The sequence below is a fragment of the Rhopalosiphum maidis genome, chromosome 2 (assembly GCF_003676215.2).
Source record: "Rhopalosiphum maidis isolate BTI-1 chromosome 2, ASM367621v3, whole genome shotgun sequence".
In the NCBI taxonomy this organism is placed as follows: domain Eukaryota; kingdom Metazoa; phylum Arthropoda; class Insecta; order Hemiptera; family Aphididae; genus Rhopalosiphum; species Rhopalosiphum maidis.
In genome coordinates this window covers 46929502-46949451 of record NC_040878.1, presented here as the reverse complement: position 1 = coordinate 46949451, position 19950 = coordinate 46929502, and the positions used below count along the sequence as shown (strand labels likewise).

Here is a 19950-nt window from a genome sequence, read left to right as displayed (position 1 = left end):
TAATTGTATTACATCATCAAAACTGATGGTAGATGAAAACATAACTCATAATTATTAATTTAATATACATATAAATATATTATTTTTTCCATACATTTTTTAAATTCAATAATCCAAACTCTAGCTAGCAATCTTAAATTGAAATTATGTTATAAATAGTTATAATCATATAATCGTAGTTAACAATATGTATTTTAATCTTAAACAATATAAATTTTTTTTTTAAATAAATCAATGTAAATATAATAGAAACGTTAATTGTTTTTTTTTTAAGACTGTGTGTGAATGAATAATTATTTTCCACATATTAGATTTCTTAACGTCTTTAGTGTAGACTAAAGATAGGTAAAAAAATAACGTTGTTCATTTCGTTTTCATTGTGTGATTATATGGATGGCATATAAATAGACATCCTATGACCTGTAGGTAATCGTTCATAAATAGTGTAACTAATAACTATACAATTATAATACATAAAACGAAATATATGATTAATAATAACTTAATCTATAATAAAAGCAAATCCACTTAGCAATTACTACTGGTGCTTGCGTTACTTAGATTGGATAAGAGACGTTATATAGAGCAGCCAATTGGGTACCACTCTTTTGGATTCTAAATGGATATATTATACCGTAGCTACTGTTACAAAATCTTCAAATTCCGAGTAAACATTCATAAAAATTCTGCTCAACAGCAATTTTAAATTTAAATAAATTGATTCAACTCATTTTACTTATATTTATAAAATATATAGTAGATTTGAAAAATTTAGTTTTTCAATTTGACTAAAATGTTACGATTTTAATATTTAACTCAACATGGTTAAAATGTTGTTATATAAAATTTAAAAAAAAATCAATATTTAAATATTCTTTGAATAGTTGAATTATTCAACCACCGATATCACGACAAACGGTTTTTGGGAATCTAATTTTTATTTGAAATCGAAGAAAAAAATTACCTGATATTTAATAGAATAAAATATATATCACTTTTTCTCTGGCATCCCCTTTTTCAAGTCATGACATTTGTACTTTCCGAGATAGAGTCATTTTTTTAGTGTGTGCTGAAGAAAAGGCTATATCTTTTTTCAAAATATATAACTCTATAAAAAAAATCTTTTATATTTAGTTGTGTAAAAAGCCCATATTGGTGGTAGAGACATTTATATATAACAATTTATCAAATGCCATATCATTTATAATAATTTATTTTATTATTTATATGTACCTATCGTATTATAATATTGTCTTATAATCTTTCGATTCGATGTATGACACTTGAAATTAAACTACACAAATTAACTATTTGCGTAATATACTATAATATTATAATATTCTTTATAACTAATTTTATATAATATGCATATTTTACTTTTGTATAACTATTTATACAATATTATTTCATTTTATAGAATGACATATTAATATATTATGTTATATTATTATAAAAAAATAAGAAATATAATCACCAAAGACAAATGCTTGTATAAATACCTTATGTGTAAACATTTTTAATCGGATCCTTTGGAAAAAAACCATATTAGGGAAATTAATTGCAAAAGTATTTATTATAAGTACAATAACATTATTTATTAATCTTTATTTATTTATTGACTACAATATACAATATGTTTATCGACTGAAGTAGTTGGAATGAGAATATTTGGTTTAATGTTGTTGAATTTTTTAAGTATTTTTTTTTATTTTATGCCATAAGATTGTTTCTAAGATACACATTTTAAAATTAATGAATCATTTATATTTTAATCCTCATCGTCTAATTGACCAGTTTTCATGATTACTTTAGACAGAGTGAAATTTGTCTCTTACCTTACATTATTAAAACAATAAAATAAAGAGTTTATTTTAATTTAATATTTCTTTTCATTACACGGATATTGCTATGGTTTAATTTAATGGGATATTTTATCTTAAGTTTAGTGAAGATTTCCAAATAATTATCTCATTTATATCGTACAAAAAATTATACTGATTTAAAAAACTTAATCTCTTAGTTAAAGTCTAAGAGTGTAATATTTTCAAACTAATAGTGTTTATAAATTTAATAAAATAAAGAATTTTTACTTATAATTTATTTTTAGAACATAATAGAGCAAGTTTAAAAAATTGAATGATTGTAATATATAAATATATTATAAACTTTGCAGACAATGTTATTTATAGGTACACACTATGTATAATTATATTACTTTTAAATTGTTTCATTTATCTTAGTTTTCAATATAAATTACAAGTATTTAGATTTTATAAAAATAGTTTTGCATTTTAGATTGAATTTATTATAAATATAGGTACAAATAATTATTAATAGTTAAACATTTTTAACAATAATATTATTAAAGATATTTTTATTTGAATCTGCGGTGTAATAACAAAAACCATATTTGAGAGATAAAGTAGAAATTAATTGGTACGTATTCAAATACATTATATATTCATTGCTTTTATATAAAGGTAACATGAATATTTTGTGTTACCTTTATAGTTGAATTTCGAATGCAAGACCTTGAATTTGATTCGGATTTGCACTATAAAAGGCTTAATAAGATTGGCACAAAGAGACAAATTATTAATTAATAATAGAAAAATGATTAATTTATAGTTCGTGCGCTGAAAAAAATATTCAGCATTTCAAAATCTTGGATAATAATAAGTTATTTATACAGTAAAAAAAAAAAGTAAAATTCAAACTAATACATTCGAAATATTTCGTATTGCATTTATCGTTGAATACATTGCAAAGTATAATATTATATTATATAAATTAATAAATGTATATAAATAGTAAATACTCATTTAATTTTTATTATTGAATATAGTACCTATGATATATGCATTTTATATCTTTATAGTATCATTATAGTAGCACCTTTTGATTTAATAAATTATAATACGAATTTAATGTATTTCAAATTATTTTTAGTATCATTAAACATAAATTTAAGTTTATTAGATAATGATAAATTTAAAAAACATTTTGTTGTTATCATTATTTAATATTAATTCGATTCTTAATTAAAATAGTCAAATAATCTGAAAATTTTCAGAAGTGCTTATGTATACTCATTTCACTTAATAATATTGATGTTTGAAGCTTTAAGATTTTTGGTTTGTAGTAGCTTAATGCGCTACAGCAATTTGTTATGTTTACTGCATGCCCTAACAAAAATATCTTTCGTCTCTATTCCCATCTTTTATTTCACTTTTTATAAGTCATCAATTCCCACGAGAAATACCTTCTACCCACTACCACTGTTAAACTTATCGACTTATCTTTCGTTTTAACCATTTTTCTACGATTTTCTAGTCCTCTTTTATTTAAAATGTATATATTTTACAAGTGTAACCTAAAAAAGAATCGAATATAACATTAATATACTAGGGAGTAGGCGTAGCCTTTTGCAGCAGTTTTACAATAAACTCAAAACACATCAGTTGATCATAACTTATGATCTGATAAGCTTATGATTCATAAGGTAAGTATAATTAATACGAAATATTATGGTTGACTTAAGTCTATAACATATAATTTATTAATATATATTATGATAATTGTTCAATGATTTACCTACGATTACATTATTATTTTAATGATATAAAATTAAAATCGACCAGATTTATGTTATATCAGGATATTAATAGTTAGTAATACAAATATAAAATGACATATATAACAATTATATGTGTATAATGAGATTATAATTTTTAAGAATATCCAAACTACTCAAATTAATTTAAGGCCTAATTATATATATCAATATATTATTATAAATAAATTATGAAACCTAACCTATAGGTACATATTTAAAGTAATGTTATAATTATGAATGTGAAATTATATAATCAATACAATAAGTCACATTTTCCTAGGCGCATCTAAATAATAATAATAAAAAAAAAATAATAATATGTTATCATTATAATAATGTATTATTATTGATTCTATACCAATGACTTTATCTTGATCTAATTGTAATATTTTAAAAATTATAAAATGTACAGATATTTTATTTTTAAATTAAAAACTGTCAAACTACTAACATTAAAATATTTTATAAATGATAATGCTTATTGTATTTTTAAGTTTAAAAAAAACTTATCTTGAATTATAATCATTAACATTAATATTATTATGTCTTATATCTATCATAAATATCACACAAATTAAAATGTATATTTCACAATCTTTAGAATTAAATATTTCATTAAGTACTATTTTTTATTAAAGCCAATATAAAATGTTCAGCGATCTAAACTTTTAGTTTTATTTAAATACTTGTAGTTAGTTAGCTATGTAATTATCCTAATATTAGAAGTTATTAAGTATAATAAATATAAGCAAAATAGAACTTCAATTTTAATTTAAATAACAAAACTTTGATACTTAAAAATTGTAAAAACTAAATAATGTTTTCCACTTATTATAAAATTCCATTAAAACTTGTATTGGTACAGTTCCATTAACTTAACATTAAACATCATTTTACAATATAATAATATATACCTAGCTATAGATAAATTAAAGATGTACTACATCAAATTTTTTTTGTAGATTCAGAGCAGCTGAAGAATACTTGTATATTTGTAATTTGTTTTAAAAAAGTTTTCATTCTATAAAAACTAAATGGTATAGAACTTATACAGTATAATTTTTAGTATTATATTTATATTTTTACTAAATATTAAGAAGATTTACCGATAAGTGTCAAAACATTATGAAAAACTGTAGAAATGATAGTTTTAACCAAGCTCCGACGCTCAAAATTGTTTTTTAAATGCTATTTGTTACTTTTAAAACTATCATTAAACACAAGACTATATATTGAGCAGAGATGAATGAAGTAATACGATTTATTATTATAAGGTCTTATTAATTGTCCGTCAATTTAAAAAATATTTTTACGCTGCCGAAAATTATTAACTTTTAAAATTATTATTCTTTAATATTAACAATCGATGCTAAAAACATCTAAGAAATCAACACTTGTGATCCCCATAGAATATATTTTATTAAATGAAATAAGTGTCGAGAATTTATTTTTGGTTTAAGGTTTCAGGTTTTCTTTTATTGCGATAGCTTAAAGTTTCATTTTGTTGTGTAATTAAATTTACGGTGGCAAAACACACTCACACTGTCTTCACTTTTGATTACTTCACTAGAGATGGTGCCTGTTGGGAATCTATGTAACATTGTAACATACCTATTCCCTAGCACCATCAGGAGAATGATAATACTTTGTAGCTCTTGAGGTTCAAGCTATAACACTTAGGACATACAACCAAACTTTGACCGTACAAAAAATGAATTTAAAATAAATGGTAATAATAATTTAATTTATTAAAATTATAATATATTATAGTAAATATAATAATATATAAGCAAGACGATATAAATATATAATATTATAACCTACTTAATCATTACATAATAAATTACAATACTTATTTGTGATTTTCATTCATGATAAAAAAAAAATTATAGAAAAATAAAATTATAAGTTTATTATTAAAATTCGAGTATTTGATAATACTTCATTAGTTTTTATGATAATAAATAGAATAGTTATAGAATATATCATTATACCACAAAAATATACTATTAATCCACAATGTCATGTTATTCCAATAAAATTTCAAAAATTATAAAGATATTTTCAAAATTATTCTATGAGATTTTATATTTATGAACTATTAAACTAATAAAATAAGCTTTAAACATAAGCTTTTAACAAGTAAACTTTTAAACAGAACACTCACTGTTTTATTTTGACCGTCTTAAGAGACTAAAACTATAATATCCGTATAAGTTTGATTAATTTTAATTGATAGATAAACATAATTTAGATCTTAGAAACATTTAATAGAAAATAAATAATTATGTCTTGATATTATATTAGCATATTTTTATTAAAATATCTGGTGTACTGAAAAATTAATTATTTTTATTATTCAAATATTTTCTTTAAAAATATGTATCTTTTAATTAATTATAATTTATAATTTTATTTTTTTATTTTTATGTATATATATTTTATTTTAAAGAAAAAAATAAAAATATTAAATTTTCATTAAAAATAAAACTATTTAGAAATCAACAGTTGTTTAAATAATTTTAATAAATTAAATATGCATGATTTTTATCTAAAGTATAATTAATAATATTTTTAATAAAAACTAATGGACATTATATTACATGTTTATTGTATATAATATAATAAAAATAATGACATGTGAAAACAGTCATATTCAGCGTTTATGAAAACTTTTTTTTTAATATTTATAATATAATTTAATCACAAATAATATAAAACAAATCTAATTTATTATCATTGAGTTTTATTAATTAATTGTTTTTATTTAAAATGTTAAAGGAAAATATGTTTCAAAACGTTTTAAAGTAAAATATTGAACCAATATATTATAATATACAAGCATTTCAATATTACACTGTAGAAGTGAGTGTGCGATATCACATAATTTTGATACATTTCTATGATCATAAAACTTTAAATTTTGTTAATCATTTAACTATTTCTTTAATTAAAAATAAATTATTAATATACAGAATGTAAACTTAAAATAAGGCTTATATAAAAAAAATATAGTATAAGTCTTATAAGTTAAATACGAAAATAAAAGAAACATATTGACGTTTAAAGTTTTATGTCAATTTATTAAATCATTAGTTAGCCATATGCTGCCAAACAGTCAATCGATGATTTTGTTACACTTTTGCTATTTCATAAAAAAAGAGTTAACCTAAGACTCTGTGAAGAGCAATAAATTTATGGATTATACAATGATGCGTATGTTTTTATATGTATTTATATATTATACATATAAAACAAAAATTAAATTAATATTAAATCCAAATTATATTTGTTAGATAAATTTAAATTTATTTCCGTCTTAAGTAGGAAAATAGACAATTAAAAAAAAAAAAATTATATTATTCAAATGTTTTAAGACTATTTAAAATTGTTTTATTTAGGTAAACTAGAGCTATATTTTAAAATATTTACCGAAACACAGTATGTTAGGAAATATGCCATAGAATATGAGTTTTTACTTTGATATAATTCTTATTTTTAACAAAAGGCATCTTAGATATTTCTAATGAACTATTCTTTTGTCAACATTCTATACTACGTGTTATGAATTTTTGTCGGTGAAAATATATAATGAAAAAGTTTAGAAACAAATAGCACTATAAGGCGTTGCGTGTATGCTACAATGACAAAACTATTTTCACTTTAACATAATATATATAATAAATGTCTCTATATATTTATAACCATCTTAATTTTTTATGAATTATTTATAAAAAGACCTATTATAAAAGGTTTTGAAAGAGTTCAGTAAAGAGTTTTCCTAAATGTTTTATCTAAACTACGCTAAAATAAAGCTTAAATAATAATTGTTATCAACATTTGAGGTACAAATGATTATAATAAAAAAAATATGTAACTACTTTAACAAAAAATTATAATAAACCATATACCTATTATAATTTTTTAAGAAATAAAAATTTGATCAAGATTGTACTTAAATCAAATATTTTAAACATCTTCAAATATGATTTTAAAATTAGATTATGTTTAGAAAATTAATATAAAGATTTTCATGGACAATTTAAGTTCGATTATATTTTCATTTTGAATTACATAAAAGAACAAGATAGATTATTTTAAAAATTGATGTATAAAAATATTTACGTTTTTTTAATATTTTTCAACTATTTTTCTCAATTCATGAAAAAAATACTGGGAATTTTCTACTTTTTTCGATCCAATTTTCCAATAAATACCACACTTAACATTCAAAATTTAAGCAATATTTCTGCTTTTTATGTTTCCAAACATTAGAAAAAAACGCATCATTGTAAAATCAAAACATTTATTGTCTGCTTAAAACATAAAAAAAGATAAAAGAAATGCTTTCAATATAATATAATATAATTCGATTAAATTTAAACTCGCATTTTTCATACTCAAATATAAAAAAAAACATCATGTAGTTTTAAATACAGTCGTTAAAAAAATTATCATATAAATACTATTGTTATTGCTGATTTTATAGTAAAATGTACATTTAATTTTGATAGTTGATAATAAAAGTTCATACTTTATAGGATTTTTTGACGTTTTCTTGTCTAAAACGAATCTTTTTCAGCTACAAAGTTTATTCATATTACGCAAAATAAATAAATAAAATTGGATTTTGCTTTTTCTTGTTTTATTCATTTTGACAATTTGAAAATATAAATGAATGTTTATGAATATTTACTATTCCTTATTTACTGATAATTATCCTAATTTTTTCATCTTTTGAATTGTTATACAGAGATGTGAGGTATAAAATCGGTTTATTATGAAAATCAATAATAATAAATTTCTTGATACAAAAATTAAGCACAAATTGTAAAAGTATCCATTCTTATAAAACTAATGATCTATTAGAAATTTAAGTTAATTTAATTCGTGATGTCTATTTTATTATTATTTTCTAAAAAAAAAAAAAATAACAATAAAATGTAATTTTTTTACGTGTATTAGTTGTATTCAGCGTATACACTTTTATTTATACGTATGTTTGTTATAATATTTATAACGTAAAGAACTAATCAATTATTTTTCCTGCATTATTGTAAAAATTATCAGAAGTATAACTGATATTTTAGAATTATTTTTTATCTTTACAAATCGATTTATTGTAATTTGTTAGTATGTATTAGTCACTAATATACTTAATACACTAATATTTAGTGTACTTGGAACTAGTAATATTGTAAAACTGCTATGTGAATTTATTATTTATTGTTTTAAAATTTCAAATGTATTGATTTTTTTCCAAAAGATAAAAAAATATTGCTATAATTTGTTTACATAATATTTATTACAACGCATACTTTAATTTTAAATGACGTGTATTGATGTATTGGACACTTGAACATATTTAACACAATAAATGTACTAGTTGTTCACTCAAATGTGGTGTCCTTCAATAAATTCCTAACTTAATTATTTTAAAATCTATAGTTCTTATTTTCTCAATAATTAAAGCTAGTCATTATATATGATAAAGAGCTTATATTTAATATATCCGAATTATGTTCACAGAATCTTGGTACTCACTTTTAAAGAGTCTTTTTCTTTTACCGTTTACATTATAATAGGTTCATTTTACGGGATCTATTATTTATAAGACATAATATTATTTTGATTTTTAAAGCTTATTATGATTTTTGAGCATATAGATAGGCAAGTCTTTTACACTACAAACATGGATTAGTTTCATTTGATTACAGAAACTATTTTCACTTTAACATAATATATATAATATACGTACCTATATATTTATAACCATCTCAATTTTATATGAATTATTATAAAAAGACTTATTATAAAAGGTTTTGAAAGAGTTCAGTTAAGAGTTTTCTTAAATGTTTTATCTAAACTATGCTAAAATAGAGCTTAATTAATAATTTTTATCAACATTTGAGCTACAAATGATTATAATAAAAAAAATATTTAACTACTTTAACAAAAAATTATTATAATCATATACCTATTATATTTTATTTAAGCATTATAATTTCATTAAAATATTAGTTAATACATAAAAATATTAAATAAATGAGTTGTATAACTAAGATAAAATTATTATAAATAGCAAATTATATATCTTATATGTCTACCGATTGGGTGAAATTGTATAGATAGATAAAAGTAAAAGCTTATAAGCAATGATTTTTTTTTTAACAACAAATTGTAAATCAACTAAATTTTTTATTTTTGATACTTATTTGCGAATATAATGTTTCGGTTCAAATAACTGACAATACTTACACAAACAGAAGTTAGAAGTACACTAGAGATAGTATTAAAATAAAAATGCATTAATTAAATGGTTTGCTAAATTGTAATCATGCATCACTAAATCGGTTAGGTAATGGTTAAGTTGTATTAATATTTGTTATACCAATCCAATTTTTATCAAACTAAATTTTTTAGAAAAATTAATGATGAATATAATTTTCTGAAAATTTTCTCCAATATGATTCTATAAACAAACCGGTTAATCACTAATAACAATTTATTGTAACTATAAAAACTACACAAATAGTATTATAATTATATACCTATCTTTGTTTAATCTAATTTAAATAATACATTGTGCGTACATTATAGAAGTAAAAAATAAAATAAAATAAAATAGATTTGTTAATATTTCATTGCATTTCAAATTACTAGAAAAAATATATACTCAAATATCGGTTAATGTCTATCATTATTTATTTATATATAAGTATAAATAAACTATACCATTAATTATCAATACTTATTTTGTTAAAAATTAAAAAATACACTGTTTGGTCTTTTTACATTTTTAACATCTTTTTTACTTGTATTTAATTAAAATCATCCTTTACTTTCAAAATATACTAATGAATATTATTGTTAACTTTGAATGTTCCATATTAATTATTTTAAATTATGTAATATTCACAAATCAGCCATTACGCATTTGTTTATTTTAAGTATATTTATACATTTATTACAATTTAATACATAATTTTTCATTTTATATCGATTAAGTATTTAAAATATACAAAATTTATATGAAAAATCAAGTTATTAATACATGAATATTTTTCAATTTATTAAAAGCGATTCTTAACTCTACATATATTATATTTAATAGTTATCCCGGCATTATGGTAAACTTTAAATACTTCTGACTTAATCTAAACTATACAATATATATATTATGCACAGTACTACTCCAAAATTGTGTCAGATTATTAACAATAATATATAGAAATAGATATTGAAAAACTTTACAAAATTTTAACATCATTAATTCAATATTATATTTATTTAGTTGTATCTTGTACAGTAATATAATTTATTGGAAAATGTTTTACTTAAATCGTTGTTTTCCTTAGTAATATATCATATTATATTGACGTATTATTTCAAGAACAATTGGAGCATTACACATTATTATTATGTTGTATTGATTAATTTTATTATTACTTTTTAGTGATTTTATATTAATACCTTTAGTAAAAAAAAAAAATATTTAATCTTCGACAACTTTTATTGAAATATGGTATGATTTGAATATCTGTATACATTTTTTTTATTATTATTATTATACCCTAGGCAGAATATGCCAGTGGGTGTGATTTAGAGATATGATTTATAATACATACAACGTTAAGAAAATATCGGCATATTATTTTTATGAGTAAAACTTGAAGTTATTAATTTTGTTAAGTTAATTTTGATGTAATATAGAATAACTCTACAAGAAAGTAATTGAATGCAGTATTTAGAATTATGCTTTGGTTGTATAGTTACCTAAAACTTACAGATGTAAAGTAAAAAATAAAAAGTACTCTATGTTAACTACAATTTATATTTTAGTACAACCAAGATCTCTCTAAAAACAGACTACATTATAAAACAAAATATATTAAATTAAATTAATTATTAAATATTATATTATTTTCAAATACTTATTTGATTTTTTTAACCATTTAAAAGTGTTGTGTAATGATAACAACCTATTATTATTGTTTTAGACAAATTTAAAATAAAATAATGATATTATAAAGTTGAAATTAAGTATCAAGTAAATTTAAAAAATGGAAAATGTCTTCTTATTTATTTTATAGTAGGTAGGTAACCTAATATTTTTTAATACGTAAATTATAATATAAAATAAGTTTTATAATATTATAATACATACAATAGAACTTACTAGTGGTTTTATTAAGTTTTCTTTAAAAACCCATTGTATCTTAAAAGAATTTTACTTTTTTTTTATATAAAAATGATTTTAAAAAACGAAAAAATCTATCATATTGTTGACATTTTATACAAAAACCAACAATTTTGTCCAACATGCCTGTAATACGCATTATAGCAATATCCGTTATATCAAACAGTAATACCTACCATTATACACTTTTGTTTCTCAAAAGTCCAAATTGCCGCTGACGGCTGATTCTTGTATACACTATACACGTACAATATAACATAGTCTATCACGTACAACTTGACAATCCGGACACATAACATATTTTATACAATGATATATTTATGACGGATATTACATTAGGACATTATATGATATACTAATATAATGTATATATGTTAAATAGTATCTCTTAACTATCTCTCTTTGATCACTGGAGTTGTTAATATCATGTATTTGCTAATGGTGATAATAATGTTTTATGTAATCAATATGTTAATTATACTATCTGTTAACTACTACCAATGGCCACTGATGCCAATACTCAAGGGTATCTTTAAAATAAAAAAAATGCCTTATACTATAAGTCTTATAGATACATATTATGTAAATATAATACATATTAAAAAACGATATTATCTGTAATAACTATTAACTAACATTGTAAGTCGTCTGTTCTAATATTATGTGTTTTATATGATACAAATAAAATAATATTATAATAAATAATTAATAATACAATATAAATTGTATATGCTTTAAAAGTTTAGACGTTTAACTTTTAACGCCAAATATAATGCGGGTAAGTATTTTTTTCTTGATTCATTTAATTCATTTAAGAATGTCTAATAAAACAGAGTAGAAGATTGCAATGTTCAAGTAAATCAGCGTAACTCAAATATTATATTTTATTAATTATAGTTGATAGGTACTTGAATAGAGTACACTCAATAATATGATTAGAAGATAATATATACAAAAAATAAACATGCGTGAATAGTTAACACAACTATCAACGATGTGTTTATCGTATCATTGTCCCTTATAAATTATAATAAGTATAATAACTGAACTTTTATGTATAGGATTCCGTCGGACGTCCGTTTTCAGCACGTTTGACTGTATAATATTACGTATATATATATAATAGAAGTGGCGCCATTTGGGGGGAGAGGGGTAAAGGGTATACTTTGCAATGCACTTAACTGCATCTTATTGGCCTGCCATAAAATATATAAACGTGATGAAGGCCTACGTGATAAAGTTAAAATATAATATAAAAACCATAATGCGTAGAATTTAATATGATATGTGTAGAGGTAATATATATTTATTATTCATATAGATATATATTACATATACAGATATATTACTTTACTTGATATTTATTACACATACTCATGAAAAAATCCATTTCTAACATCTAACTTTTCAAATTGTTTTTAATCCGTTAAAATATTAAATAAATAACCGTTCAACTTCTGCATACATGCGACATTTGTACATAAAATAGATACCTATGTTGAATAAATACAATGAATAAAGAGTAACTTGCAAATGATGAAAAAAACTGATCTGATTAAATTTTGATATCTCAAATAGCGCCACTGGATAATGGTATGCACATTACTGAATACACGAATGTCGACTGCAAATTATTGTAAACTATTACATAAATATTATTATTAACCGTTTGAACCGGTTGCTGCAGTATATAATGAAAAACATAAGTACGTTAAATATTTTTTCATGAGTACATCAATCAATATACACATGAATTAAATGTGTTAATAAATTGTGTATATTGTATATGGTAATAGTATTTTAGTATAAAAATGTTTTTATCTAAATTAACACTTAGACTGTCGACTAAACTAGGCATTTCATATCCACACTAAACACGTTAAACAACCGTTCTCGTAAAATACGTCTTCATTTCACTCGTTAGTCTCAAAAATAAACTTTTTCTGTAAAATAATCTTATTCAAACAAATATGGATTCGTAATTAGAGATGGAAACTCGTTAATTTTACCCGGTAAATTGTATTGATTAGTTTAATTTACATACATATTTTAACGATATTTTTTTACCATCAAATTGAGTAATTTCTCTTTTCAATTGTTTTCATGTGTATTATAACATTATTTTAATAACATTTGACCACGAGTACGAGTGGAGGTGTAACATAATATTTTTATAAAAGTAAACTAAGATAATATTAGAATAACATGCGTGTTTATATATTTATAATTTATAATAGTAATATTTATATTCACTGGTTATCAACTGATATAACTAATTAAAAAAATAAAATTATTAAGTTCTTAATACCTACATTTATGAAATAAAAACACCATCCACTAGTATACCTAATAACTATAAAAGTAATGTACGTAAGTTGTTACCTAACATTTTTTTACAATAGAACTCCTATTACATGGTATTCAGCTATGATGAAAAACAAAACCCACCAACATCAATAAAATAAAATTATTTCAATATCTAAATGTTTTCATCAAATAACCAAAGCTCATTCGTACTACGTCTTGAATTAAACTCTCCATACAAATCTTTCTACCCGAACAGTAAACGAAGTTAATTTACCTAAGTACAAAACGTACAATTTCAAATCTTCATAACCATCACAACCTCCTAATCCCAGAACTGCCCGTTCTCACTATTCCAGATGACCCCCGAAAAGCGCCAAGAACAAACACGGTGTCAAAACCTACTGATCGACTAACTTCCACTATCCCGCGTCATGAATTTCCATCAATAGATGTCCTCGAAGTCCATAATCTATAGACATTTTAGCTAATGTATTATTATTTTTTATGAACATTATAAACATAATTTGCCCTTATTGTAAAAATATTGCACTGTTCTGAGTTTATAAATAAAAAATACAAAAATATAATATGTATGTGCATCATAGATATCAGTGGCGGATTAAGGCCCCCGTCTCCTTGACAGTTATATTAAGTATGCAAGGCCTATAAAATCAAATCCTAAATATTGTGCTTAACAAATTGTATGAGACGAATAAAATAATATAATAATTTTGCCTCTCCCCCTTCAAAAAAAAAAATCAAAATCCTAGATCTGCCTCTAATGTATACCTCTGACACACGTGTGCCCGTCGAGAAACTCTTGCCGGAGGTCCTTGAGCTCCCTGACTCGGGCCGCTTCCTCCGGTGCCTCGATGGCAGAGAACACAAATGCTCCAACTGCCAAGAACGACACGTAAAAGCCGATGAACACCAACAGGCGTACGGTAGCCGGCGACCACATGGCGACCGCGCGGCGCGTGCGGCGGTCCGCGCTAATGCCGGGCGGCGCGTGGCGCGCTTTGCTGACGCGGTGGTCTCGTCATCGCAACACGGTCGGCCGGTGACTGACTGCCGGGCGGCGCAGCGTCGCGCCCCGAGGACGCCGACGGCGGCAGCCCTTTGGTGTGTAATAATAATAATAATAATAATAATAGTATATATACGCTACTCACCCGAGACACCCTCGCCCTTACACCCCCTCCCATCTGGCACGCCACTCATCCCCCGCCTATCCTTTCCCGCTCTCCACGTGTGTATGTATTTATGGTATATATATACATATACATACCTACTATTTTATAGTCCCACCGCCATTCGCCAAAAGTAACGCCTCGCAGCCAATCCAACGTCCGATGGCGCCAACGAAATTATAGAACCTTCCTAAGGGCATCTTTATATGCGGACGTATATTATAGGTATTGCGCGCCACGTATTTATATACAATACATCGACGGATCGGCAGTTTGTAAATAATAGTAGCCATAGGTATACGTGTCTGCGTCCGGATCCATTAATGTTGCTCTATCGGACTGGTATGACGCAAAAACGATTGATTTCAAACTTATCGCCGTTAAATATTGAAACAGATCTAACAAACCGATTAGAGGCTGAATATATTATTCATAAATAGGAGAACTGCTTTAATATCACTTGCTGTTTATTCGAATGATTGATTATTAAAAAATATTAAGAGAATAAAGTAATTTCTATCGTTTGCTTTGCATAATTTTTGCGCCCTCGAAATGTAAGATCTAGTTGTGTCCGTGATTAAAACATGTGTACAAAACCGCGATTGTCGATTTAGGAGGCACCAAGTTACGCACGATATTTTATGTGGGACTGCAGCTAAATTAATAGATTAAATTGTATCCGTACCAAAAACCATGCATTTTCGTACAGCTATTTAATTAAAATTGTTTACATTAGTCACACCACAGTGAGACAGACAAATTTAAATTTCATATAACATAATAAATCTCATGTAATTTAATTTAATTTTTATCGTTTTACTTTGCGTTCAAATAATATTATGTTCAATAAATTTAAAATATTCAAATCAAATAATGATGGATTTTTCGCATATAAATTAAAAAATTTAAGAAGTATCTTCAACAAATTTATGGTTATAAAGTTATAAACACATATTAAGTATAACGAAAAAAAAAAAAAAAATAACAAAGAATTAGTAAAATAGAAGCACCAAATCGTTCATAGCCTGTGAAAACCGTATGTCTTAATCCAGGCGTGTCTATATGTAAACTTATATCCGTCTAGTCATGCGTGAATGCATATAAGCAATACCTACAACAGTATGGTGGCCTAACAGGTTTTCTAAGCTTTAAATACCTTATTTATTCTACACATCGCAATACATAGGTATGAATTGATGCTGCATGTGAAAAATGGCGACAGCCGAGAGGTGAGAACTCGATAAACTCGTATCAATAGCTATCTTTACTCGAATGGATACGTAGACGTAAACATGAGGATGAAATTATTACAGTACGGTTTTCTGTCGTGTCTTTCAAAAAAATCGAAAGAGAAAAAATATATTATCCGAATATACCGTTATTCTTCGTCATCATTTCGTGTTTAAGTATTTCTTTTTTTTATTTTCGAACAAAAAACGTATTAGTGACGATCAATTTATTCGTACACTCTGTCCACTGTGACTTGGAACTCCGATGTATAGTAATTCAAACTGAATCGATTTCCACATTAGATTTATTATGATTTCATATATCTACAGATATATTTATCAAATAATAAAAAAAATAATTAATAATTATTACAATAATATTTCAATTTGAGTCAATTATAAAAGATCATTATTTAAAATATACTTCCCAAACTCTTAAAAATTGTTAATGACCTGTTTTTTTATAGCATGTTAAATCGTCCTTATTATCTTACACAAATTATATAATCTAAATCTGATTTTTTAGTGACAAATAATAGAAGTTAATAATTTTTTTTCATGGCTATATTTAAATTTCTGTATTATTAGACTAGAATAAACAAAAGTCAACAATCACTTATAAATATAATATTACTACCTATCTGATTCCTATTAATGAGTCAAAATATTTCCATCTTGTTAGAATCTTACCTATTCATTTTCTATTTAAACAGTATAATTATCCAAGTACAGAGTTAATCATATACTTGTTTTTAATGTTAGACGTTTGTTTTATCTATTTATATGTGCCCGCTATTTTCAGTATATAACTTCTAAATAACTGAATAACTTTTATCAAGATTCTAATTATTATGCTATGTTGTTATCCATTTAAGTATTAGATTTACAATACAAATAGCAAGTATGATATTCATAAAATATGTATATGTGTATAACTGGTTTCAAAAATAAAAAACTTATTTTCAAAGATTTATCAAACAATCAGTATTTATTTTATAATACGCTTACAGATACATTCAGCATAACAAAGCAGTCGCATAATAGAAATAATAAATATGAAACACTTATTTTGTTGAGTTATAATTTTACAATTGCTATAATAAGTATAACCCTTGATAACTATTAACTGAAGTAGAAACTTCAATAGGTTATTTCATACTTAATTGTACTTGTCTAATTGTTTTTTTTTTTTTTTTTGTAAAAATATTTAATTACAATCATTATGGAATACGATCAAGAACGGTGCTTTACAAACTGTTACTTTTTAGTTTTCACTTGGCAATGTATACTATAAATATATACATATTTTTTTTCGAGTGAAATAACTTGTTTTTAGACTATTCTTCTTGCAATATTACAAAACATTTCATGCGATGACATAACATTATTTTTTTTTGACGATCACAACTACACAACTAATACAATGTTGACATAAACCTTTGCATTTAATATTGTATTCTACTATAATCTAGTGCTATTGTTATTGTTGAATCCGTGATCATTACGTCGTTTAGAATTTCTATTCTTCATCCTCCATTAAATGTATGATTCATTAATTCAAAGCAAAGAATGAAACAGCTGACTTTCTTTATAAAATAATATAATTTTTCTAAAAATATATAACTATAAAAAAAAAATGATTTATATCGCCTTGCGTATTTATAATACTTGACTTATTCCAGCGAACGTGTTTTATAATTGTTCATGAAAAATAAACGTAGATAATTATTAACCATAAGTAATTCATATTTTATGTACACTACCAAAACCTATTAATACAATTGATTAAGTTTTAAGACAATTTTAGTTATTTATATAAATTGAATATACATCCTGTTTTAAATATTTATGGTAATTATAATACTATAATGTATAAGCACCATAATATATCCATATTAAATCTATCAAATTTAATTTTAAACAATTATTTAATAGGTACTGATTACCTTCCTTAAAAACAAATTATGTTGGTAGAAATAAGACTATAGCAAACAAATAAATTTGTTAGAATATAGATATTAAATTAAGCATATATTGTAAGTGTTTTATATATTTTACAATTTTACAAGAATAATATAAATATGAATACAAAACATGAAAAAATAATATTTTCATGTAATAAAAAATGTACATTAAATCTTGTTTCATCTATATTAATTTATAAATAATAACTGCTTAAATTAGTATACATAGACTCGTCAGAATTAATATGCATAATGAATATATAATACCGAAGAATAACAGAATCAATTTATTAACGAATTTTCCTTAAACTTCTGTCTTTCTTATAAATCTGTTGTTTAAATAATAAATAAATAATCTAATAAAATATTACATTTTAAAATTGTTTAATATTTTAAAAACCAATATATAGAATAAAACGCTATTGTGTTCAAATTTAGTAGAAAGTTCAGGGTATATAAACTAATATGTCTAAAGATGATAGTTATTATTATGTAATTTAATTTGACAAAATTCATTAAGAACATTTTGCAAAACACGTCTACTACTAATATATTCAATTTTAATGATAAATATACAAGATTCCCCGACGAATAAATATTTATTAATTAATTACTTTTCATAATTTCTAAAACAACGATGTTAATTTAAATAAAAATAAACTATAAATCTAGATTTCACAATATGTACAAAAATAAAATAAAAATTTGTCAGCAGATAATAATTATCTTCGATAATAAAATGTACGTAACAGGTAGTAATAAAAAAAATATTATTAATAACATAACATCAAGACCTTTATTTTTTGGCCAAATCGTATTTCACGATCACCTCACATATGTTTACATTTACAAAGCAATAAACTTATATAATATCGAAAAAACTCGTTCCCTCTTTTTTGAAAAAATCATAACGGCAAAACGGCAAAATAATTGATAATTTTTTCCAAGAATTTATGTTTTTACTAAGAATATGAGATAAAATATATATAATCAATGTTTTTACTTACATAATTCCTAACATATAAACTTGGCAATAAACTTAAGACACGCTAATTCAAATTTTCGATCCCCAAAAATTTAATTTTTTAACCAAGAATGATAAAAATAATAAAATATTGTGTTACATTTCATAATTTTTTTTTTTTAAATATAAGTGTGCAAAGTACCTACTTTTAACTAACATTTTAAGTGTTAAATATATTCAGGAAAATAAAAAAAAATCATTTGTCAAGTCAGAGATCGGCATGTAAACTTTCTTGGTTTTCAATTATTAGAAATTTATTAATTGTATGCAATATGTATGTATAATGTATGTATAATGTATTTTATTTTCATTTTCATTTAGTGAGATAGATCTTTGAAACCGGAGAGCGGTTTTTGTTATTTGGGGTCTTGTTAAATTCATATTGGCTAGGAGAAGTACAGTGAAAATTTTCAGAACTTA

The 19950-nt window shown here is 23.4% G+C and overlaps 1 protein-coding gene across 1 annotated transcript in view; it reads right to left on the bottom strand.

The window, feature by feature from the left end:
* The window catches only part of LOC113554126 (potassium channel subfamily K member 1-like), a 36559-nt gene extending 21389 nt beyond the window's left edge, over window positions 1-15170 (bottom strand). Inside the window, exon 1 of the mRNA XM_026957832.1 lies at window positions 14913-15170. Within this exon, the coding sequence (XP_026813633.1) occupies window positions 14913-15084 (172 nt within the window). The 5' untranslated portion in view covers window positions 15085-15170. The remainder of the gene's footprint in view (window positions 1-14912) is intronic.
* Window positions 15171-19950: the final 4780 nt, after the last annotated feature.